This window comes from Vulpes vulpes, chromosome 6 (genome assembly GCF_048418805.1).
Source record: "Vulpes vulpes isolate BD-2025 chromosome 6, VulVul3, whole genome shotgun sequence".
NCBI lineage: Eukaryota > Metazoa > Chordata > Mammalia > Carnivora > Canidae > Vulpes > Vulpes vulpes.
Window position 1 is genome coordinate 70,199,331 of NC_132785.1, and position 25,059 is coordinate 70,224,389.

The 25,059-nt window shown below is 35.7% G+C and overlaps 1 protein-coding gene across 3 annotated transcripts in view; it reads right to left on the reverse strand.

Moving 5' to 3' along the window:
- PRKD1 (protein kinase D1) overlaps positions 1-25,059 on the reverse strand; it is a 319,748-nt gene that overhangs the window by 39,966 nt on the left and 254,723 nt on the right. For all 3 annotated transcript variants that reach the window (XM_026007650.2, XM_026007651.2, XM_072761305.1), the window contains 9 exons: positions 17,073-17,283; positions 16,829-16,906; positions 14,451-14,655; positions 12,838-12,961; positions 10,405-10,482; positions 8,888-9,167; positions 7,722-7,774; positions 5,365-5,437; positions 2,917-3,023 (listed from right to left, as the gene is read on the reverse strand). In XM_026007650.2, the coding sequence (XP_025863435.2) occupies positions 2,917-3,023; positions 5,365-5,437; positions 7,722-7,774; positions 8,888-9,167; positions 10,405-10,482; positions 12,838-12,961; positions 14,451-14,655; positions 16,829-16,906; positions 17,073-17,283 (1,209 nt within the window). The remainder of the gene's footprint in view (positions 1-2,916; positions 3,024-5,364; positions 5,438-7,721; positions 7,775-8,887; positions 9,168-10,404; positions 10,483-12,837; positions 12,962-14,450; positions 14,656-16,828; positions 16,907-17,072; positions 17,284-25,059) is intronic.

Genomic DNA, 25,059 nt, shown 5'->3' on the forward strand with positions numbered 1-25,059 from the left:
TTAGTGAGAATTCTAACCCCCATTCTCTATCCCCATTACCACTTTACTTTGTCTTTTCAGGTCCAAAAAGAATTTTTACTTTTTTTTTTTTTTTTTTTAAGAATTCTTACTTTTGATAAGAAATATAAAATGAGGCTATGAGGGTTTTCAAAGAACTAACCCCACCCATTAACCAGAGTTAATCCTTAACTAACCAACCAATTAACCATTAATAACAAATGCAGCTTAGACTTCCCCTACCTGGTTGCATACTATGTAGGCCATTTTATGTGACAGGATGGTGTTTATGCACAATTTTAATTCAATAAATATTCATTCAACAAATATCTGTTAAATACGTAATGTGTGCCAGGAACAGTTTCTGGTGTTTGGGATATATCAATAAGCAAAAGAATATCTACCCACCTGTGTATATTCTAGTGAAGGGGTTGGGGTTGGGGGTAGGGAGAGAAACATACAACAAATACAATAAATGAAATTCTATAACAGAGTAGAAGGTGGTAAGTCCTATGGAAGAAAAAAACAACACAGATTAGAGTAAGAGAGGTACAGAGGCAGGGATGGGAGGGGGTTTGAGTGAATGTAGTTTTAAATGAGGTAAGAATGATACTTAGACACTGGATGATATCTGAGCAAAGACTCAAAGGAGGTGAGCTTGAACTTCACTGCCTCTGCATATTGAATTATAATCTTTCTGAAGAGGCTGATGAATCAGACAATGGTGAAAAGGTTTAAAAGTTTTTTTTTTTTTTTTCATCTGCTTCAGTTGGGAGAAAGGATGAGACCCTTATTTTTGATGAACAAAGTTGAAACAATTGGCAACTTTATAATAACTTATGAACTCCTGAATTCTGTACATGCACACAATTAAGCCAAGACTTAGTAAGACTCATGGTACATGTTATTTGATGAAAATTCAACACATAAATAAGTTGCAAACATCTGACTGAAGGTATAGCTGAGTCATTCAAATTAAGACCCATGACAACAGGCAGCTCTCTCCATCCATGAGTTCTGTCCCTGTGCTTTAATAAAACCACCTGGAATAAAAAAAAAAAAAAAAAAAAAAAAGATCCACAACAAAAAGGGTCTGTGTGTCTTGTCCCAACTGTATTCACTGGACCTAGGATAGTGCTTAGCTCATGATATGTACTCAATTAATAGGAGTTTCATGAATAAAGTGAAGAATGGATAGGGACAGTGGGGATGAGTGATAGGTGAAGAGAATTTTTGAGATTCCAGGCCATAATATGAGAACTGTTCAAGCTCTCCACATGCCCAAGAGGCAGAACTTGACTTTCAATCTAAACAAACATTTTTTTGGAAAACCATAATGAAAATTTTGCCAGATGTCTGTTTATTGCATTTGAGTTGTTGATTGCATCTATTCTTTTAGAAGAGGAGGTGGGAGGCAGTTTATGCTCAAGGGTATTTTATTTTTCTACCTCACTATGGAGTTAGCAGCTGATACCTACAAACAGGCTCAGGAAAGCCAATTACAGGGCCTAGACATGGAATATTAGACCTACAACCTCTATCCAATCATTCTCTGCCACCACAATAAAATGTAGAGTGACAGAGCCACGTTAGCCAGGAAGCTTCTCTCATGTCTGGTAAGGAAGGATAAATGTCTCTGTACATATGCCAGTCTGGAGGTTGGCATGTTGCAAACGATCTGCCTTCAGGACACCTCTTGGGAGTGGAGACTGGGAGAGCAGGGGCCAGGTTTGGCATGATGTCATTTATAAAGATTTCAGACGTCATTTACAGCTCAATGCTGCCAAGTTAAGAATTTTCTAAAAAAAAAATCTTTTTTGGTAACTGATTAGCAAGCACTAAGCTATGAATCTATGAAATTGGCATCATCAGAGGCGTGGTTATCATCTTCCCCAGGAAAACAGAGAATACTGTGGTAGTTCTCTGTGTTACATAGTTGTCCAAAAGCACAAAAACACCATCTTCAGAAATTCTGAGTCCCAGAAAAGTCTATGTTATTTTTCTATGTATAGCAGGCATTATTTTTGGTTGTCTGTGCACATGAGCTCCTTTAGGGCAGAAAACTGCAACTTTTTCAACTTTTTATTTTATGAAACTCAATAAATGGCAGTTAAATGAAACAATAAATGAAGAAATGCAATCTGTTTTGTTTTGTTAGCAATGTTCAAATGAAAATTATTCAATGAAGCTAGGAATTAGAAATTATGACCAGCTTGTACAAGTAGAGAATTATAGTGGATATATAAAAAATGGAAATTTATCAATGGCCTAATTGTCTAGACTGAATAGCTACTAGACTGAATAGCTAGGCTGACCACATTTAGAAAACAGTTGCTCAATTTCCTTTTAGTCTATGGAAAAAGTTTTAATGGTTACAAAAATTATATGTACCACATAATACCTTTGACTAACATATCTGGTTTGAAAAAGGGATTACTGTTAATGAAAGGAGTTAAGTAACATGCTCAGTACTAAAGGACAAAAAGGACATTAACAATACCAAGATGATCTGATTCTCAGGCATATACTACTCATGTACTTGATATGATGACAGTTCCGTACTCAATTCATATAATTATCACAGCATAAAGGAGGAATGCTTATGAAGATAAGGTCATTTATAATGTAAAACAAAATGGTCTCAGCATGTCCACTCTGAGCAAAGGCTGAAACATTACCCATTTAGTGAGCATTAATAATATATTAAAACCCAGAATTAAGTACATGAAAAAAGAACAACTGCTGCCCAGACTCAGGAGAGATACTACCCAGGCAGTAGTCTGATGCTCGAGTTGCCTTTCCAGTTATTTTAAAGTGGTCCCAAAAATCTATGCTGCAGATACCGGAATAACTTTTTTCTCTGTTTTGCAGAAGTTGAGGGAGTATTTTAGAGACCCCAAATGAAAAACAAAGAAGTACCTGTAGAATTGCAACCTCGTTACGAAGCTGGCTTTCTTGTTTAGTTGGAAATCTGAGTTTGTCAATGATCTTAATAGCTACATCTCTTCCTGTTTTACGATGTTTTCCTTTAAAATAAAAAAGGGGAGAATATTAGTATGGTGTTATTAAATACCATCAATATTAAAGAACACCAGAATTTACAAGGACGATTTTGGGAATTATAAAAATATTTCACTGAATAAATTAACATTTCTAATGAGCACTGACTTCTATCCATAAAGGTTTCATTTCTTAGCTCCACTATTCTAAATCAATTATGTACTATAAAATTAACCACAAATTAGAACACGGAAGTGGGAATTAAAAGCTATATATATATATATATATATATATATATATATATATATATATATCAACAACCTGATATTTTCTCATAAAAATACACATTTTAGAAACAGGATATTGAGCTACTTAATATAGACAATCTTATACCACCAGCAAAATGCTCTCCTTAAGAAAGCATAGAGTCCTGATAAACCCATGCAGGTTATAATGGAAAGAATAAAAAGTCTTGTCTCTCGCTTACTAGCTCTGTGACCCTGCACAAATCATTAAGGCTGCTGAGTTTTAGGTTTCTCATGTTCAAAGGTAAGGTTGTTGTGAGCATTAGGCGAAATAAGACGTGTAAGGTGCACACAGTGTCCAGATAATTATACACACTCTGGAAACCTTCATTATCATCACTTCATTGTCACCACTGTCATCACACGATAGGTCTTTTACATACATTACATCTCATTTAAGCCTCACAACAAACTTTTTAGGGAGTCTCTAGGGTACCCCTGAGCTCTTAACTACTACACTACTATACTATAGTAGGTACAGAATACAGAAGTGTTAAATAAATATGAAAATTAAAACATAAAAATTGACCTAATTCCTCAAGTTTTTTTCCACATACAAACTCACCTGAAATTCTGTATCGACATTTGTTGTAAATCTGGTGTTCTTTCCCCCTACACTCCACTCTCATTCTTCCTCTGACTCCTCTGACTTCCTTCTGACTCCTCCTTCCTTCACTACCAGATCGTCCTGTTTTCATTCCCTACTTCCTTGACATCACTTACTCTTTGACCCACTGCAATCTCTGTTCAAACTGATTTTACTCTCTTCTCTCGTCTCCAATCATTTGTTACTGTTTACAGTACTTGACCTCTCTTCGGATAGCTGTTCTCATCTATTTCATCCCCAATGTGTCCAGTCTTAACTTTTCAGTTTCCTTATGGAGGCCTCCACCTGGGCCTGGTCTGTCAGTGCTGGGTAGTACAAATTATCTGGCACCTTCTGTTCTCTCCAACCTCATTTCTCACCCCATACTCTGTGCAGTTATGTATATTTACTATGTTCTATATCACATGGCTTTTTGTTTTGCAAGCAACTATTATACTGTAGAGCAATACTCTGTGTAGCACTGTTATACTGTTAACGCATTAACAAAAAACACAGTGTCTGCTGATTCATTGGTGGGTTTTTCCATCAAAAATTATCATTTGAGCATTTTATAAGAATCAAACTTACTTCTTATTTTTTAATTTTTTCTAAGTAAACTCCACGCCCAATGTGGGTCTCGGACTCACAACCCCAAGGTCAAGAGTAGCATGCTCTACTGACTGGGCCAGCCAGGTGCTGCCAAAATCATTTTTTAGGACAGAATATAACTTAATCAGTTTTTCACTAATAAAGCACATATTATACTATCATAAATAATACTGACTGAGGCATTGTGATAATTTCAGAGCCCTCCTGCCTCACAAAAAAAAGATAATTTTTTAACTGATTATATCCAGGAACTACAAGCTGTGACGTCAGTTTATAGGACAGGTAAAACATAAATATTAAATGTTTCTTAAAGACTTGAACAATATAATTGAATTGGCCAGAATCAAAAACAGCAGAGGTTAAAATCATAAATCCACCAAATAGCTTGATAATAAGAAAAAAGATAAGAATTTAGTACTTCATTTCAAAAACATAAAAAATGACAACCTTAATGAAATACGCTGTCATGAATATTAGAATTAAAAGATTTGTCTAGTTATGTGAATGGATTTTGGTAGAGTTCTGGTAAAATGTGCTAAAAGGAAATGGAACTAATTATTTTATTAATTATAACTTCCTTGCTTCTCAACATTTTGTCCAAATAAACCAATATTTAACCAGTATCATGTATAGATTTTGTTAATAATTAAGAAAAGAAGTTTTTTAGGACTAGAAAAACTTCTTTTACAAGATGGAAAGACCCAGTTTTCCTGATAGTGACTATCTCAAGAGAAATTTCTGAAAAGGTAAAACAGAGAGATATATATACATAGGCCTTGTCTTTTATATTGTCCTTGGAGATCTTACTGTTCTAAATACAAGCAGTTAAAATTCTATGTCAATGAAAATACTAGTGAACTAACCTACCTCCATAAACAATTCCAAATTGCCCAGAACCCAGTACTTCATCAGGAAAAATCTGATATACTGTGCTGATGTCCTGCAGGTGCAAGTCCAATGAAAAACAAACATGAAGTGGGACAAAACATTAATCCTGGCAAGTTTTATATAATTCTGTTATATATATCACAAATATTATTAGATATTTTAACGTAAACAGTGAGATTGTAAATGCTAGATGAAATGTGCAGCATCATTATAGAATTCAAAGCACACTCTGATTAATAGTGTAATGTTTTTTACAAACTATTTGGCTCTTAAGCATCAGAGGTTTAGTGATGTTCAGTCAAATATGCTTTAACAGAGAAAAGTAAGACTTAAAACTATACTATGCTACTTACTATAAATATTCAAAAAGAGATTTGCTTGTTGGGATGGTTATTTAGAAATTTCAGGTTAAATAATCATCAGTCCCAATCACATGTCTGTGTAAGTCATGATTCTAATCACTTCACTATGGCTAGGATGGTGAGGATGCTTCTTTATCAACCATCCACACCCAGGTGAATCTAACCTCAATGGGCTAAATCACTGTGAGTGAGCTGGAGATATCATAAAAGGATGACAATCTATTGTGAAGTTCTCATCTACGAGGCAGCTAAACTCTTCCATTTTTATTACTTCTGGAGGTCACAGGATCCAGATGTCTAGTCTTTTCTCTTTGAGATAAAAATTGCTAAATAAAGCATTATGTTTTAATCTGTCTTACAGTCTCTGATTTGATGATTACACTCATGAAAACACAAGCAATACTTTTCTTTTCATGTGTTCTTATTATATCATAGTGAACTTTCTGCCTATCCTCTACTCTTATACTCTTTGTCCTTTCAGAAAAAGAGCCCTGGGCAGCCCGGATGGCTCAGCGGTTGGCGCCTCCTTTGGCCCAGGGCGTGATCCTGGAGTCCGGGGATCGAGTCCCACATCGGGCTCCCTGCATGGAGCCTGTTTCTCCCTCTGCCTGTGTCTCTGCCTCTCTCTCTTTCTCTGTGTCTCTCATGAATGGATAAATAAAATCTTAAAAAAGAAAAAAGAAAAGGAGCCCTTTTACATCAAATCCTACCCTCTTACATCTTACATCATATCCTATTCACTCTTATTATTTCCTTTGTGTCCCTCCCTATAAAACAACTACCAGTTGTCTCCATTCTGTTAACCCTTCAGAGTATTCATGGGGGTGAGTTCAAGGTTGTCTGGAGACAATAAAACAAATTAATACTGTTCCAGTATTTTGAGTCCCAGCTGCTCCATCTTTTTCATATGGCTCAAAGGTGCACCCCAAATTTTCAGTGGACAGTAATGGCTGAACAGGGTAGAACAACCTGACAGGTATCTAGAATTTTCCAAGAGGCATATAGATTAACTTTTATTTCCCAAAGTCTTCTCTGGCTGAGCATGAGCAACTGGAATGTGCAAGTGTTTAGAAATGTATTTCAAGATTGACAGCATAAGAATACAACTAACCTTTACTATGAAGTTTTCCTAATTTTCTTCAAAGCAGTTTTGGTTTTCAGTTTACTTTATGCTAATTTAGCAAAGGCTGCAAAGCTATAACTACTGATGAACAGTTTCATGGATTTTATTCCTTAAAAATCAAACTCACATTAGTGTAAGTAAACATTTTGCTTTTGGTCATAGTTAGAGTAGACAAAAGAGAGCAAAAGGTCACAGGATGGAGTAGGAAAAGCTTTACTACATTTTGGCTGTATATCGTGACAAAGTACAATAAATTATTTCATAACATATCTATAATTTTCAAAAACTGAGTCAAAAAGATGGAGTTATGTGGCACAGCCGACTAGGGCATTAGAATATGGACTCATAAAACATTATGATTTGTGCAGTTTTCTGAGGTCTTCTTGATATGGACAAGTGACTCTAAAAACATTTACAACTCTTAGTCACAAGACAACACTCCTAGGTAGCAATCAAGGAATGAGAGTAAAGGCATATTTAAGCTACTTGTGCAACTAAAAGACTTTACTTTGTTTGGTGTTGTGTTATAACAGACCATTAAAATTCCAATACCAAGGTGTGCAAATATGGGAAAAATCAGTCACTACATTATAATTGTTCACCTGAGATGAATAATAGGTATTTAGCCCTCCACACTACAGAATATAGAAAATAACTTTAAAAAACACATAATGTAGTGTTTCCAAAATCTTATGGAAGAAAAATATCCAAACAGACCTACTTTATTTTCTAGAAAATACTGAAAAATTAAAATATTAGGTAAATAAACAGGTATTTTAGGATATTCTTATTTTCCAGTAAAAAAAAAAAAATCACATTACCAAGTTTTATATTAGTAGGTGCATACTTACCACATTTTCTTGAACCTGGCAATTTGATACCGAAATACTCACAGAAATATCCCCTGAAATACATGTTAAAAAATACACAAAAGAAGTAAGAAAAGTAACAGCAAAATAGATACATGCTTACTAATCAAGCTGCAGGGCTGTTTTTACATTATAGCAATTAAATGTTTCCAGGAAAGTGTTCATTAGAATATTTCTTTCTTTCACAATTACAGATTTACTCTGTACTTGGCTTTGAAAAACAGTATTTTGTCAGTTTAGAGTCTGAAGTCATGAAGCCTTGGGTGAAATGCTGGCTGCCGTTTCATAGCTCTGGTAAGGCTACGACAACCTAATCTCTCTATGGCCTGATTTCCTCCCCTGTAACACAGGTAAATCATTAGCATCCACCTGTAAGGGTTGTTTTAGGTATTAAAATAGAGACCTCATGTAAAATGCTTAGCACCAAATAAAGATATATAATCTATTTATTATACCAATGTATACGATTATACATTGTATACAATTATACCAATGTAAACACTGGTTTACACATCAACTGAAAAGTTGTGATCGATCACCAGACAACATACTGATATATGAAAAATAGGCTTTTCCCCCATAGGCTTTGTTATTCATAGCCATTATAAAATTTAAAAATCACACATTTTTACATAGATATTCCTCTAAAATATCTTTTTAAAATTCATCCTCAACACTTGATCATGGTTGCATTTTGGTAAAATCTGTCTCATTCTACTAATGAACACACATTTCTTCTCAGGAGATAATTATCAAGAATTTCCAAGTATTCTGCACACCAAGTATCCTGCACAGTGTACCATGTTAGGTGGTTTGGAAGGAACATGCTAACTCAGATTTGCAAATAACAACACTGGCATTCCAGATCAAACTCAAGCTAACTAGATTATTCCTTCTTTTATGACCAACAGCTCTAGGTTTCTATTGCCTAATAGATATGGTTTCCATGAATTTCTTCAAATTTCCACATCAAATAAAGAAAACAATAAAATAGGGTAATTTAATGAGATATCTTAGCTGGTGTAGCAGCTTCTATTCAAGAATTATTTTTACTTATTTTATTTTACTTATTTTTACTCAAAAAATAAGTCATCCCCAAAGAGGCTCTCTTCAATTGTTCTACAGACACAAAACTGGAGCAGACTCACTGTGTGAGTTGGTTCCTGAACCTACAGTCGAGCCCTTGGGAATGACTGGCATGAGAGCATGCTGGATTGCCATCTCCCACATCCTGGCCACATCTGCACCAACGCCACTGGTGAGGACACTGCTATTTGGTGGTGGGCTGGAAGGATTGACCACGTTTTCTCCCACGTAATACACTACATTGGCTGTAGTGATCTCAAAACAGTGAGGGTTGGCCCCATTAGGAATTAAAGCTGAAGGTTTTGCTGGTTCCAGAGATAAAATTTCTGATAAAGGAATTTCCTGTGAAAGAAAGAATGTAATAACTGCAGTTTATCAAAAGTATGTAAACTTTTAAATAAAATTCATGCTAGGTACATGTGACAAATGACACCTCAAATAGCCATCATTCATATGAAATTGCAAAATACCTTTATTAGGAGAAACTTTATCATTTCCTCTTGCCAGAAAAATTCAAGTGACTTTTTTACTATGTTCATATGGCAAGAAAAAGTATGAATAGGAGTAATTATTTTGAACCTGCATCAAGATCTAAGAATATAAATGATTAATTTTTATAACTGTCCAGTAGAATCACAAAGCTTTTGAAATGCACTTGGATATGCATGGCTGTTTCTAAGTTTTAACTATCCTTTTAGACACTGAAAATGAATCACATAATTTGATTCAATAGATGTTAATATAATAATATAGCCAAATGAGCAGTTTTAGTGAGGTAGACCACAGAGATTGGTTTTAAAAGCACTGTTTTTAAGACAATTTTGATAGTTGAAAAAATTAATCACCATATTGTCTACCTAGAGGTACGGAGTGACTAAGAAATAATAACTTTTAAAATAAATTTTCAATTTAAAATATAATGAGGTTTCCTTTTTCTATTAAAGCTGTGTTAAGTATACATGATAAGTCACATCAACTATGGCTGAGGCTGCATTAATTTGAAGGAGCAAGTATATACTGTTTTCACTATGAACTTCTTTTGGAACCATATTTTACTAGGTGATACATTACATGACATCTGTATTATTTCATGTAGAGAGACAAAATGGAAACTGCTGCCGAATTTTTCTCTAGAGGAAAGTGTTCCTTGTGAATATTGGCAATGCATGGAGGCATCATACAATGTTTCTTAACCCACTGGGTAATGTGCTGCAAGACTATATAGATGGAATAAAAAAAAGCTGGATGTAGTGGATTTCAAGAATTTTCTTGTAGCTCATCTGATGGACCTTGAATTTCTAGTTGACACATATCTAATATACTCAATTAAACTTCCTCTTCCTCATTGCCGTTTCATGGGGCCAGAAGCACTCCTCAGGGAGATTTGAAATCCACAAATGACTAACTTGGGGTCACAACCTGATTCCCCCCAAATTTGTAAACTACAGAAAAATATCTTTTGAAGCAAGCCCAACACAGTCATGTCTGTTAGACATAGTTGGCATTCCTGATACCCTATATTCCCCTGAGAAGACAAGAGGGGGCAGGAGACTCCAATCAAGGCAAGAGCCACCCTTACCTTGTAGTACCTGCTTCCTGTGTCATTTTGAAAGAGGGTAATACATTTGCTATCCAATCTCCAATAGTGCCGTTTCCGCTGAAATAGAGGTTAGATTTAGGACCTTTTAAAAATTTAAAAACTATCAAGATGAAAAAAATGATAAGAATGATAAAACCAAAACATGTTCTCAATGGAAACACAAGATCTGATGGTGGGAAGTTCATGGGCTCTGGACCAGGAAGACTCATGCTTAATTTTAGACTCTGGAAGATGACTATCAATTTTGTGATAAGTTTCTACAACTATGTCAGAGAGTTAGGAGTAATAAAGGAGATAATATGTTTGTACCCATTGCAGTGCCTGACAGTGCATGCATAGTAAATATTTCTATTTTTTATTTCCATTTTTAGATTTTTTATTTTATTTTAGAGAGAGAGTGCAAGCACACAGTGGGGAGGGGCAGAGAGAAACTGAAGCAGATTCCCTGCTGAACACAGAGCCCAAGGAGCTTGATCTCATGATCATAAGATCACCACCTAAGCCAAAACCCAGAGTGGGACACTTAACCTACTGCACCAGTCAAGCACACCTAATTATTTCTATTTTAAAATGTATTTGCCTGCTTGCAGAGCTAGAGGTGGATTTGTAGTTGTAATAAAAGAAAAAGGATTAGATATAAGAGATAATGAGATATTAAGAGATGTAAAATTTGGGATCCCTGGGTGGCGCAGCGGTTTGGCGCCTGCCTTTGGCCCAGGGCGCGATCCTGGAGACCCGGGATCGAATCCCACATCAGGCTCCCGGTGCATGGAGCCTGCTTCTCCCTCTGCCTATGTGTCTGCCTCTCTCTCTCTCTCTCTCTCTCTCTGTGACTATCATAAATAAATAAAAATTAAAAAAAAATTTTTTTAAAGAGATGTAAAATTTATGTATACTCATTATTTCAGAACATAAGGAATTCCATGCTTATCTAGTTAAGTCTTCTGGCAACCATTAGAGATGGAAGAATTCTGAATATTACAGAAGAACTAGAGAATATTTTGTTGGGTTTGAGTCAAGTCTGACTCCATGACTCCAACTCAAAGTCAGGAGAATGCATGAATTTCTACCTTCTCTTAAGTTCACTACTGATCTAAACTTCCATGATTTGGTGATAAGATCCTTGTTCAGCCTGCATATATGCTCCACGATTTTAGGGTGTGTGTGTGTGTGAGTGTGTGTGTGTGTGTGTGCGTGTGCCTGTGTACTCATCTTTTTAGACCAAAAAGCCCAGGACGCCTGGGTGGGCTCAGGGTTAAGAGTCTGCCTTCCACTCAGGGCCTGATTCCAGGGTCCTGGGATTGAGAACCGTATTGGGCTCCCTGCATAATAAATGAATGAGTGAATGAATGAATGAATAAATAAATAAATAAATAAATAAATAAATAAATAAATAAATATCTTTTAGACCAAAAAGCCCTACTAGTATTCTTGGTCTCATCCACAACTATTTATTTATTTATTTATCTATCTATTTATCTATCTATCTATCTATCTATTTATTTATTTATGTATTCATTAATTCATTCATTTATTCATTCACAACTAATCTTACACCAGTGAAATATACTTAAACCACTTAATATGTTTTAAGTGCTGTATGTATGCCATGTCTAGGAATAACTAGAAGATGATATTCAAGTGTTTCCTATAGTAAGTCATGTAAATCTCTCTCTAGTAGAGAAGACTGATATTATAGATAAAATAATTAGGTTATGGGTATCTATATATCTAAAGAAATGTTGGGGATACTACAAATAGGAGGTGGTGAGGAAAGCACTGAGAAAGATGCTTGTTGCCAATGTCAATTAGTTCAACAAAAATGAAGATCACTTTTTTCTCTCTTACACACATGTACAATCCCATTCATCACCTATCAGAAAAATCTGTAGTAGTGAACACCCCAGACTACATTTAAAAAATTAAAACATGTCGTCCTTTATCTAATAAAATACAGGATCACTGCTTTCCCAAATAGGTCAGTTTTTAAGTGAAGACTTAATTAAGGATTTTAAAAGTATATAACAGTTATCATTATTTCCTCTCTCCCTAAAATGCAGTGTTGTTATTTTTTTTAAATTCCGAATCACAAAGGAGCACAGACTGTCATTTTTCTGACTGCTACAAAATAACAGGAAGACATTCGAGTTGTTTGGAGATCATTTCAAGTAACAGAGTTAAATGACTTTGTTTCCCTGACACTGCTGTCTACACTTTTTTCTAACTCAGTTGCTTGCTTAACTACATCCGACACCCACAGACTGTTAACACGGTTCCACCTAATCCTATGCCATGCCTGAGCAGAGGTTTGCTCCTGGTAACTCACACGTCCCCCCAATCTTGACAAGGCATTAGCAATTCTTCTCATGAAAGCTAGCAAGCTGAGAGAAAGTTGCTGACTGTGGGTCTTACCAGTGTGTCCTTGCTGGTGTAGTGGACCATCCATCCTTCTTTCAACACTGTGCTGCTTTTCCTCTTTGTGTGTTTGACAGACTGCACTACTCTCATGAGCGGGATATTGTTGCTTGTTGATGGACTTGAAAAGTCAAAATATTTTGGGAGAGAAATGTTTTTAGATACAGATCTTTTCCTGCACAAAACCTTATTTCAGCTATTTTAGAGTGAAAGTCAAAAAACATTCACATCCCATTTTTGGTGAAATGTATTGTCAGAATACTATGGTTCACAATCTGGATTACTCTGAGTGATAGGCACTTTACATGTACACTTTAAGAATCCTGAGGCAGGATAATAATCACCTTAGTTTTTAGGTTGAACTGCATGGTGCTCAGTTTTCAGGTAAACATCAGATAGATTACTGTCTTAGTGTACTGAGGCCACAGTATTCAGAATCACACATAAAAGCTTATTTGCTTACTTATCACATACTACAGGCAAAATATTATTCATGTGCATAATATCATACAACATGAATCTAAGTCTGAATAATTTCATAAAAAGTAGAATCTGTTATTTAAATTATCTTTTAAATAACTATTGTTCATAGAATTATGTTGATTCTTCATCTTTCTTTGCCTTTCCTTTCTGTCTTTGTCTGTTCCTGTCTTCTTCCCTAACCCTTATGTATATATGCAAGCACCTCCCCCAACAGGTCCCCCCACCTTGATACTACAGAAATGTATACCTTCAAAAGATAGTTCCGTCACAAGACTAATATTTTCCAGTATATTTCTTATGCCATTAAATGGAAAAAAATCCAATTATTTTATTACTCTACTCTCATGAACAATTTCAGTTTGCCAGTAAATATGGCATTTGTAAAATGGACACAGAAGTTTGAACACAGAGAATGGGAAACTTTTTCTGCAAAGGACCAGGTATAAACATTCTTAAGCTCTGCAGAATACTTAACTCTGCCATTGTAGTGCAAAAGTAGCAACAGACAATATGAATGGTCGTGCCTATATTTCTTTTATTTTTTATTTCTTTTTTATTTTTTTGCATGCCTATATTTCAAATAAAACTTTATTACAAAGCAGGCAGCAGCTTCATTGGCCATAGTGTGCCAATCCCTGATATAAACAATGGGGATCATCTAGTAATCAAGAAAAATAGATAATTAAACTCCAAATACAAAATTTCACATTACTTCTGAAATAAAATAAAAAACAGTAAGATGTAGACATATGTAATATTTGTATTAGGCCCAGCTGTAAGATAGATGGTGTCCACTGAGGTTGGCCCCTGATTTTTGCAAGTCTACACAATGATCTCTGAATAAAAACTAATTTAGTAGTAAACCTGTGGTTTGCAAATAGTAGTATCTCTCACATGCCAAAGAAAAAGGATCACAGAAAGAGGCAATGCTAGGAAAGGATGCAAAACTACACCTCTCCAAGGTGCTCCAGACCTCCTTACTCCACTGGCTCTCCTCTATGGTTCCTCTACAGTTCATAATCAAATCAAGGACACACTTTAAATTTCTTTTTCAAAAGATTAAAATAGCAAAGAATCTTAAAAAGTAAATCCCCCTGCTGGAGTGAGGCTGGGAGTGAGGCCCTCACCTGATGGTTCTATTGGAGTCCTCAGGGTCGGGATCTGGGTCCTGCATTTCCCCACTGTCATTCTGGCACTCTGCCATCACCACCTCAGCATCTTGAACCATTGCCTCTTCCATGTCATCCATGAGCCCACTGTTCCTTTCACTGTCGTTGTCATCACTCCCTTCTTCCATGACCACATCCGATTCTGCCCCAGGGCTAAGCAAATCTAAAAAATTGTTTTGCATCCATGAAGATAAGCCTGGAATCCTAGAGTCAGGGCTTAAGAGAGTCAGGCAATCCTACAACATATCAATTGGAAGCTCTAAAAAAATATTTATTTCAAGAATTTATCTTCTCTTTCTTAAGTTTTAATTCACAAGTATCTGAAATTATCAGAGGATGAAAATATTTTACAAGCAGATGTTTCTTTTTCATGCCCCTAAGCCTAAAACCATAAAAAGACATAACAGCCATGGCAGGAAGCCAAGGGTGGGATAGAGGCAAAGTTCTAGGAAGCAAAGTGATACCAGGAATGAGTGAGAAGGAAACTGGTATATCTCAGAAGCACAGCCCTGGTGGGAAAAAAGGGGTACATAGGAGGATGAGGGAAATTTTCACATGCAAGAAGACTCAGGGTCATTAATTCTTGCTATTCTAGTAACTTTTTAAATCATGGATTCCAAAAAATAAAAATTAAAAAAAAAATCATGGATTCCAATATATTACATTGGTCACATAAGCAGCAGCTTTTAAATACTTAAGATATTTGATATTTGAAGTAATACTGAATCCTGTCATCATGCATTTGATGGTAATGCAATAAATTATAATTACAGTTGACCTTTGAACAACATGGATTTGAACTGTGTAGGTCCACTTACATACACACAGATTTTTTTTGATCAATACAGTACTGTAAATGTATATATTCTTCCTTATGATTTTAATAACATTTTCTTTTCTCTAGCTTACTTGATTGTAAGAATATATAATACGTGTAAATATAAAATATGTGCTAATCAACTATGTTATTAATAGGATTCTGGTCAACAGTCAGCTATTAGTCAAGTTTTGGGGAAGCCAAAAGCTCTAGTCAGATTTTCAACTGCATGGGGGGGGGGGTTGGTGTCCCCAAACCCTGAGTTATTCAAGCGTCAACTGTACTTCCTAATACAGAGTACTTATTTTAAAACCGGATAATAGATCAGGGACCTCAGCCTGCCAACCTTGGGAAATTCACATTTTACCAGATTTTTTAACTGTACGGGAAAATGCAATTTCAAAGTAATCAACAATATCAAAAACTGCACTGTTTCCCCTTCATTCCAGTTATCAAGAACGTACTGACATTTCCTGGGCCTGAACAAAGTCAATTCCACATGCCAGAGAAGGTGGGAACACTGCCAAGCTTTCCATTTTGGCAGCTAATTCATAAATCTTCAAAGCAGAAACTAGCTTAGGAATGCTTTCCTGGAGAGATTTCTCTTTTTCTTCTAGGTATATATTTCTTCTAGAGAAGAAAGTTCTAGAGCAAAGATAAGCATTTATTCTTCAGAGTTTTAGCAACAAACTACTCAATTTGTTTCTCTGGTCTTCTTTCTGTCCATGACTTTTTTCTCCAGAGGAATCACAAAACTGACATTAGACTGAAGGTATAAGGAAGTCCACTGTCTAGAGAAAAAGTTAGCGTGGGGTACTAAGTCAAATATTTTGCTAAGACTCCATTAAGAATACTACTTGGGAAGAAAGGACATGGTATTTTTCTTAGGAGTTAATTTTTCAAAGCTAATGTTTACAGTTAATTTTTAATATTTTTACAGCTAGAGTTTTACCAAAAGAATATTCCCAAATATAAAAAACAATATATATTTTTAATTGGCTGAATAAAGTTCTTTTTATTATTATTAAAGATTCAAGTTAAGAAGCACACATATAATGGATGAAGGAAGTGGGTGATTATTTCCTGATGGGTCAGTCTCTGATTCTTCCCTCCCTTGACAGGGAAGAAAAATGAATCTTTGTCTCAATGTTTGGAATGAGAAGGATGGAGAAAAAGAGACTGACAGCTATAACTTGCAGGCAGTCCAACATTTTGTAAATTTCTGAACAAACTAGGGAAGGAGTTATTAAGAAAAGTTATGAAGGAAATTCTGGACATTCAAGTCTTCAGTACTAGCTGTGCACTACATAAAAATCAAGCAAAGCTTTTTGGTTTTTATCAAAACTCAATGACGAGTGCTTTTTCTACAGTAAAACAGAACAAACCGAGCCCGTCATTTACTTTGGGCTTGGTCATAAGTATCTCAACAGAAAAAAAAAAAAAAAATTCTGCTAAGTCATTATGGACACACTCTTGAACAGGGAAGAAGCATGGATGTGATTACTGAACTTCAGCTTACCTCCATTAATGGTCACTTCGCCAAGGCAGTTGTTTGGTACTTTTGATGCACAACGTTTGTGACAGTTGAATCTGCAGTCTGATCACAATGATTGTAAAAGGAAAAAAAAAAAACAAAAACAAGAATTCAACATAAAGAGAAGCTGTGAACTAAGAAAAAGAACAGTAATTTCAAATTGATGAGGATTACTTTCCAGATCAAAGTCTGGTTGGTGACAAGTGTCCAGTGGCAAGATCCTCCTTACCTTTGCACTGCAGGCCCTGCCTGAAGAGCCCCTTGAGAAGCTTCTTGCAGTACTGGCATACCGTGGGCCTGGTGTACGAGTGGATGACAAACGTGTGTGGCACTTTCACTTTAGACATCAAAATCTTGTCGAGCTGAATTGGTCGTCCAATGTATGATTGAGAATTTGACCTCTTCTCTCGACCAATAAAGGACTCTGATGGTGACTTTTGCTATATGTTTTAAGTACAATAAAGATAATAAGATGTAAGTGATGACTTGATTTATATATACATATATACATTTCTTAATTGTTTTGTTTTACTGTTTAGTGGTTTGATCCACAAGGAAATGAACTAAAACTATGTTTCTCTTATTTGATGTGATTTATATCATCTTTACTTCTCATTTGTCTTACTTGATTTTTATAGTCTGAAAAGAAGAGGATTAGAGATCAGAATATTTGCACCTGATTTCTAGGACTTTGAAATATTGGATTTTAGAAAGTAACAGTATTAGTTGCAATACAGAAGTATAAAGTTGAAAGCGAACACAAAATGGTCCTTCATCCCACTGCACGTGTTATTTCATTGACATTTTCTGAAGTATTACGTGCATGTGGTGAGAAAAAGGCAAGCAGGTCTGCATAGTACATCACCTGAAAAGTTCTTACAGTTCCTCTGAAGTTCCTCAAAGAAAAAATAAATACGGCTTGATATTATTCCCCAACCATATAAAAGTGAAGGGTTAAAATTATACTATCATTTTTATAATTAAAAAACAAAGCAACTAGTGGATTGTACAAAACACACAAATATGGGGGTTTGGTTATAATTCCATCTCTGTGTACCCATGTCTCTCATTTTAAAATTATTTAATCAGCTCAGTACACAGATTTATTTTTATTTTTTTCAGATTTCTTTTTTAATTAAGTGAATTAAAATTAACTGGTTTCTGTGTCTTTGGACAATTTCATGTAGCTGTTGATAACATGGAAATGTACTTAGTAATGATCAGAATAAGTGTATTTTGTAATTATCAGAATAAAAGAGGCCACTGAGTTACTTTTTAACACTTTTTATACTTATATATCTCATTTATTAAACTCCTAGCCTTGGTAATCATTGTGCAAGGCACCTCACAAGATAGGCCTTATTATCTAAGGTCAAGGTATCTAAGCCCATACAATTTAAATATATTCTTTTGGGTCAAATGTTAGATTTGTGTGCCTCCAGACCCTTTATTATATTACCTTAGTTAGTTTCTGATTTGGAATGGCTACTGACAAGATGGGAAAAAAAGTCATATTTATGTACAATTTCCACCCATTTCAATGCCTCTCAGCACCAAAAGGTAGCACCATTTGTTACCAAACAGGGAAATTTTAATTTGCAGACTTACTAGCTGCAATACAAAGAAATTTGAGATGAAGTTTCACATAGGGATATTATGTCTACAGTTAAATTTATAATTGCAATCCTATAAAAGAAAACTATAAAGGATAATTACTCTGGAAAGGTTCAATTCTTACAGAGAAGTCTAGGGAGCTTATAAAGATAGGCCAAAGGTTTGCCAAACCAGAATCATGAATATGACTATAATGAATAAATTTCAATGGAATTGAAAAATAATTAAATCCACAGGGTTATGTCTCAGTTTTATGTGTCCTTCTTGAGTAACTGTAGCTAACGGGCTAGTTTTAAGCACAGACAAAAATGAAAATTGGTATTTTTCCATAGTTGGAAAGTTTCAATACTCAGAATAAAAGCTGACCTGATGTCACACTTTAAAATGTTCCCAGATTTGGAAAATCCTATGAAAAGTTGACCAAATCACTCTTCAGCTATTTTCCTTAATTTAGGATACCTAACTCTAGACTATGCTAACAGAACTAGTTTCACAAAGGACTATTTACTATACCATGGAGCAAAGTCACTTAGAAGAGCAAGAGGTAATCTGATAAATTGAATGTTTTCTTCTTATCCAACATGGTAACATTCACATAAACACTGCCTTAAACTACAAGTCATTTCCTTTATTACCTTCAAGGCAGGATTACATATGGAATTTTGAAATGTTATGTGAGTTTACAGAAGAGAAGTTAGCTGTCACAGGGGCCCAGAGACTGCATTATACACATACTCAGGCAATGGTGAGATTCACATAGACACATGTGTGCTTGGCACAGAATAACAACTCACAAATTCTATAATTTATAGTGTCAGAAATTAAGACTTTAATAGCACTTAAGATTTAACAGCAATTTAAGGTTTTAGAAGCATTAAAAAGAATGCCCTTTTGGCATTCATGACATTTTAAAATTAAAATCAGCTAGCATCATGACCAGAAATACATATTGTTACCTTTTCTTATAGTTCTAAATACATTAGTATTTTCAGTGTAGCCTATGTTTCTAAATGAAAAAAATAAAGCTTTAAAATCTTGAGATGGGTTGTATGCATGGTGACTTACGTGGGAACTGGTTTACTGCTAGAAGGAGCTTATGTTGTGTAATTTACTGGATAACAAACACTTTGGGAAAGGAAGAATGAGAAAGGCTTTAAAAGTTTTGATTGCAGAGTTACATCTATGTTTCCGGAGTGTACACACACACATGCTTGTGCTCTTCCCTACTAGCATGCAAATCTCAGGGACTAAGACAAAAAAGGAATACTGGGTCACTATTTGATAACTCTGTAAGTGCTTATGAGATACTTATCCATTCTTCAATCAAAATGCAAAAAAAAAAAAAAAAAGGCCTTCACTGATACATAAGATTGTAAAACAGACAAAAGCCTATGAAATAAGACCATTGCCTTGTAATGCACATTTATCATTGTTTATGTAAATTATAAATAACCAACATTTCTGTAATCCTGCCAATCATTCCTTCAAAACTACTTCTAATGATGTGAAAACAAACTAAACATTCCTAAGGATTTTCAGAATCAGTGACACATTTTTTATTAATAATTAATATGCAGCTACCATTTTAAGCCAAAAAATTAATTTCAATTATGTAAAGTTTTATTTGAAGGTATGTATACTAGAAAGCCATAATTATAGTATTTTGTTTGTTGCATCAAGTTACAGAGTAGGCAAAATTTAGAAATTGGTGATGTTAAAAAAAAACCTAGATGCTTAACAAAATTTCACTGATCTAAATCCAACTAGCTTGGTCTTTAAAATAACTTCAACATTGGGCAGCCTGGGTGGCTCAGCGGTTTAGCACTGCCTTCAGCCTAGGGAGTGATCCTGGAGACCGGGGATCAAGTCCCACATCAGGCTCCCTATATGGAGCCTGCTTCTCTCTCTCTCTCTCTCTCTCTCTCTCTCTCTCTCCCCCTGTCTCTCATGGATAAATAAATAAAATCTTAAAAAAAAAAACTTCAACATGAACTTAGACTTTGTGGTGAGTCAAAGGAGTAATGTTGACTTAACCAAATTTTTGTGCATGTTGACACATTATCATATAAAACAAATAGTACTGTTTTATTTCTTCCTTAATTTCATATTTTTTACTTATTTGTATAATTATAATGTGTACAGTCCTTTAAGATCTTTCTTTAAGCAGGCTCCATGCCCAGATGGATCCCAACATAGGGCTTGAACTCTTGACCCTGAGATTAAGAGTCAGATGCTTAATGGGCAGCCCCAGTGGCTCAGCGGTTTAGCGCTGCCTTCAGCCCAGGGAGTGATCCTGGAGACCCGAGATCAAGTCCCACGTCAGGCTCCCTATATGGAGCCAGCTTCTCCCTCTGCCTCTCTCTCTCTCTGTCTCTCATGAATAAATAAATAAATAAATAAATAAATAAATAAATAAATAAATAATCCTTTTTTCAAAAAGAGTCAGATGCTTAATCGACTGAGCCACTCACATTGCCCCATAAGATCTTTTTTTTAAGATCTTTCTTTAAAATTAACTCTTATAAAGAGAAAATTCCTCTTTACCCATCAACCACTAATGAAGGTTCTACGAGGTTAAGTAAATGGTGTTTAAATTAATTTCCACTGTTACTTGCTGTTCCAGTTTGGCACCATGTATTTGGTGAACCTGAGCAACCTGCAGAATGTTTTTTATAGGAATAGGGAGGAAAGTATGAAATGCTCTGGAGAGGGAACAGCTACATTTTGTTTCATTCTGCCTCATTATTATGTTCAGAGCAAAAACTGGCTCAAAATTCACAGAACAGATCTCAAATTCCCTTCTCTATAATTATGGTAAGCACATGCAGGAGGACTTACTTCTAAAAATTCACATTTCTACATTGGCCAGCGGTATTATGAATTGTTCTTTTCCTGAGTGGAGGAGTTTAGATAAAGTTACAGGTGTGCGACTTTTGTGAGAACTGACCTAACTGTGAAGTAAGCTATTGGGGTGCATGTGTATAAATGATTTGATTTGGCAAAGTTTAGCTGATGCAAAGTACACAGATCTCTTCTCTGTTCTCGGTGTAAGATGTATCCCATCATGGAGAGAAGGGAATATAACAGAATAATTATGAAAGCTGAATTTTTAAAGCCAGGATTAGAGATTAAAGATTATAGAGATTAATTTTTAAGTCTGTAGTGTTGTGAACTGTCTGTAGCATAATTATGCTAACAGTATTCGTTTGAATTACCAAGTTAAAACTATATGCACTGAACACCTAATTATGCAGACAATATACCCTGCCTCTCTAGAGACTGAAATTTGTTTTTTAACCTGGTATGCTAAATTAATTACTCAGCAACTTTGGAACCTTCCCAGGAAATGATTGCTTAGATTACATTACGGAAACTCCCAACTGCCAGCACGGTCTTTAACATTTAACAGGACTCTGAAACCCTTTCCCAACAAGGTATATTCCACTCCATGGCTCAAAATGAGTTCTTTGCATTAATAAAGCTAGAAAACAGTGGGGGAGGAGTTGCCTTTCCTTGTCGTTTGCTTATTGCCATTGATGTAAAAATCAAACATAAGATTTTGGAAGATAAAAGTCACTTTACAAAATGCCTGGCTCAAATGAAAACTTCAGCAGTATTAAATTGTTTATATTTATTAACTAAAATTCACTTCACAGCCTCATACTGGGAATGGATTTGGGGTGATATAAACTCCCCTTGAGTTAAAGAGAAACAGAAAAATAGAGAACACTTTAGCATATATGTCAACATCCTTTTTGGACTCGTCTTAATCATTAGAAAATAAGCTTCTAAGAGAAGGACACTGTCTTAATCATATTTGTCCTCTGTTAAAGGAAGAAGTGCCTGGTACATGATAAACAATAAACATTGCTTGAACTGAGGAGCATTAATGTTTTCAAGAAGTAATTGCATGGAAATGATGGATGCAACATTTCAATAGAGATATTCAAAATACAACTATCATATAAGCCTCTTTTTAAACGTAATATGATACAGGTTGTGACTTTTACATATTTGCTTTGCAGGATTTCAATTTTAAGACAGTACAATTGGCTAAGGAACATTTTTCACTGCAATTGCTCTCTGTATTTGTCTGTTCCTCACCTCTGCTTGGCATATCCAACACGAATACAAAATCTGTCAAAACTCTTCTGCTCTAGACAGAGAGGGACAGTAAGTTAAATACTTGTATGTTGTTAAGATTGGTGGGTAGCCCTTCAGTATCAGGGGTACCATAGAGAATGGTGGAAGCTATGGTAAATTGGAGGACAGGTTCAGAATAAAAGGAATGACCACCGCTCATAGACGGCTGATAGCTGCCATGTGAGTATGTGAGCCCAGTGTTGCCAGGCCTCTGAGTTTTTCAAAAGCAGAAAATCTAGTTGTTTTAGGAAATAATTCTATTTCTAAATGTTGGGAATTCTGAAAAAATATTTGAAACACTGTGCCAGTCAACTTACTTAGGGAATAAATCTGGCCTATGGGGATCTTTAGACCTGTGAACTAGATAGTAATATAAAACACTTTGACCTTTATACGTGCCACGCTCCTTTCATAGCACTTTACGTGCATTCATTCATTTAAACACCACACCCACTAGTGTTATGGCCCCATTTTACAAATAAGAAAACTGAACCTAATTTGCCCCAGGTCCCCCATGATGTCAGTAGCAGAACTCTGAATTCAGGGGTAGTCTCGCCCCAGGTGATAATAGCGATTCCTCACTCCTTAACCCTTTCCAGCTCTTACATCCCCTGGTCTTATGCAAATATGAAAGTAGAAAGTATTTTCTTCCCTTCAAAGTCATAACGGAAGAATTCATGGGGGGGAAAGTGAGAATAACAACATGTTCTACACACTGAAATGCCATGTGAAAATACTGTGAGTCCCTTAACCCTGACATACAGAAGAGACTTTCAACCAGCATGTCTGTGTTCAGAGGATAGCATCTGAGTCATGCATGTTTTCTAGAACAAAATGGCAAACTGAACAAACAGCTTCTTTTGTATATGCATCAGTCAGTTGTCTGCCTACTTTGCTATTCAGGTGCTGTTATACTTAAAAGATACTAATGCAACTGTGTAAAAACATCCAATCAAGCATTAATCTTTTATTTCAGAAGTTTAAGATCTAGTATTTTGGACTATCATTCAAAGAACTGTGCAGAATAGCGCCTTATGATAGTTCTCTTTTACTGCCATCATGATTGATCTATTTAATTTAATAAGAGTTTCCTGGGGCAAATCTTACCTGAATGCCTCATTCAGATGCTGCAGGACATAGACCAGTAAATACATCTCTGTGCCAAATAACTTTAAATCTAATAGAATTCTGGATACAACATAAGTTATTATCAACAATCACAACATGTGCTCTTCCCTTCTTTCTGTGTATGTGGTTCTTTCTCTTTTATTCTTCAGATTTCAGTTCATATGTCACCTTCTCTGAGAGGCCTCCAGACCACCCAACTTATTGCTCACTCCCTGTTCACACTCTGTTACTCTCTGGCACACCAGCCTGTCTCCTCCAGAGCCATTACTACAGCCTGCAACTGTCATATTTACCTATTTGCATATTGGATTTTTATGGTTTCCTTTCAATAGGAGTCTCGAGGAGAGAATCTTAATGGTTTTGTTCATCACTGTATTGCCAACTACTGAAATACTGTCTCACACAGAATAAGTACCCACATATATGAAAGTTCGAAGAAAAAATAAAAGACCCCCATGGGGGAGGCAAAGGTGTCATTCAGAAAAGACACTTCCTCAAGAATAAGCAGTTGGGGTGGCTCAGTGGTTGAGCCTCTGGTTGAGTATCTGCCTTCGGCTCAGGACGTGATCCTGGGATCATGTCTCTCTGGGGCTACCTGCAAGGATCCTGCTTCTCCCTCTGCCTGTGTCTCTGCCTCTCTCTGTGGCTCTCATGAATAAATAAGTAAATTTTTTTAAAAAAATAAGCATTTGGTATGCACCCTGAAGTGACTCTTGCCATGAATGACTATGTTGAGACTACCTAGAGATTTTTTATATACTCTGATACCTGTTTATCTCTCTTGGAAATGATTACCTAGCCCTATCCCTAGTCTCTGATAGTAAAACACTGAATGCTCAGTCTGAGGCTACTTTCTGAAGCAAAAAGAAACAATCAACTTCTCTCAGTAGCACTTAGATGAACAAACTACCTCTCACACAAGGAGTAAGGGATTTTCCAATACAGATGATGAAACATACAGTTGTTGGATGAAAGGTACATCTAAAGACCCCTAGGAAATGGAATTCACTTGGAACACTTATGTTTCCAAGCCCTGCACTTCACTGAGGAGAGGGGAGGGTAGAGTGTTTCCCTGACTTTCCATTGTTCAGTGCTATTCTGTTACAATTCTGATTCTACATCCCTTGAACTGCCTCCAAGCAGATCACATAAACGAGTTTGGTTCCTCACTCAGTTGGATACTCTAAGTATGTATAGCATAAATAAAAGCTAATCAACACCTTTTCATAAAAAGTGAAAAGAGTTGCTATAGGGCAGGAAAAAAAAGTGCGCCCTTGCTTAGTGGTGATCGATGCTGTATTTTACAGCAGAGAAAGCATTTCTTAATGTTT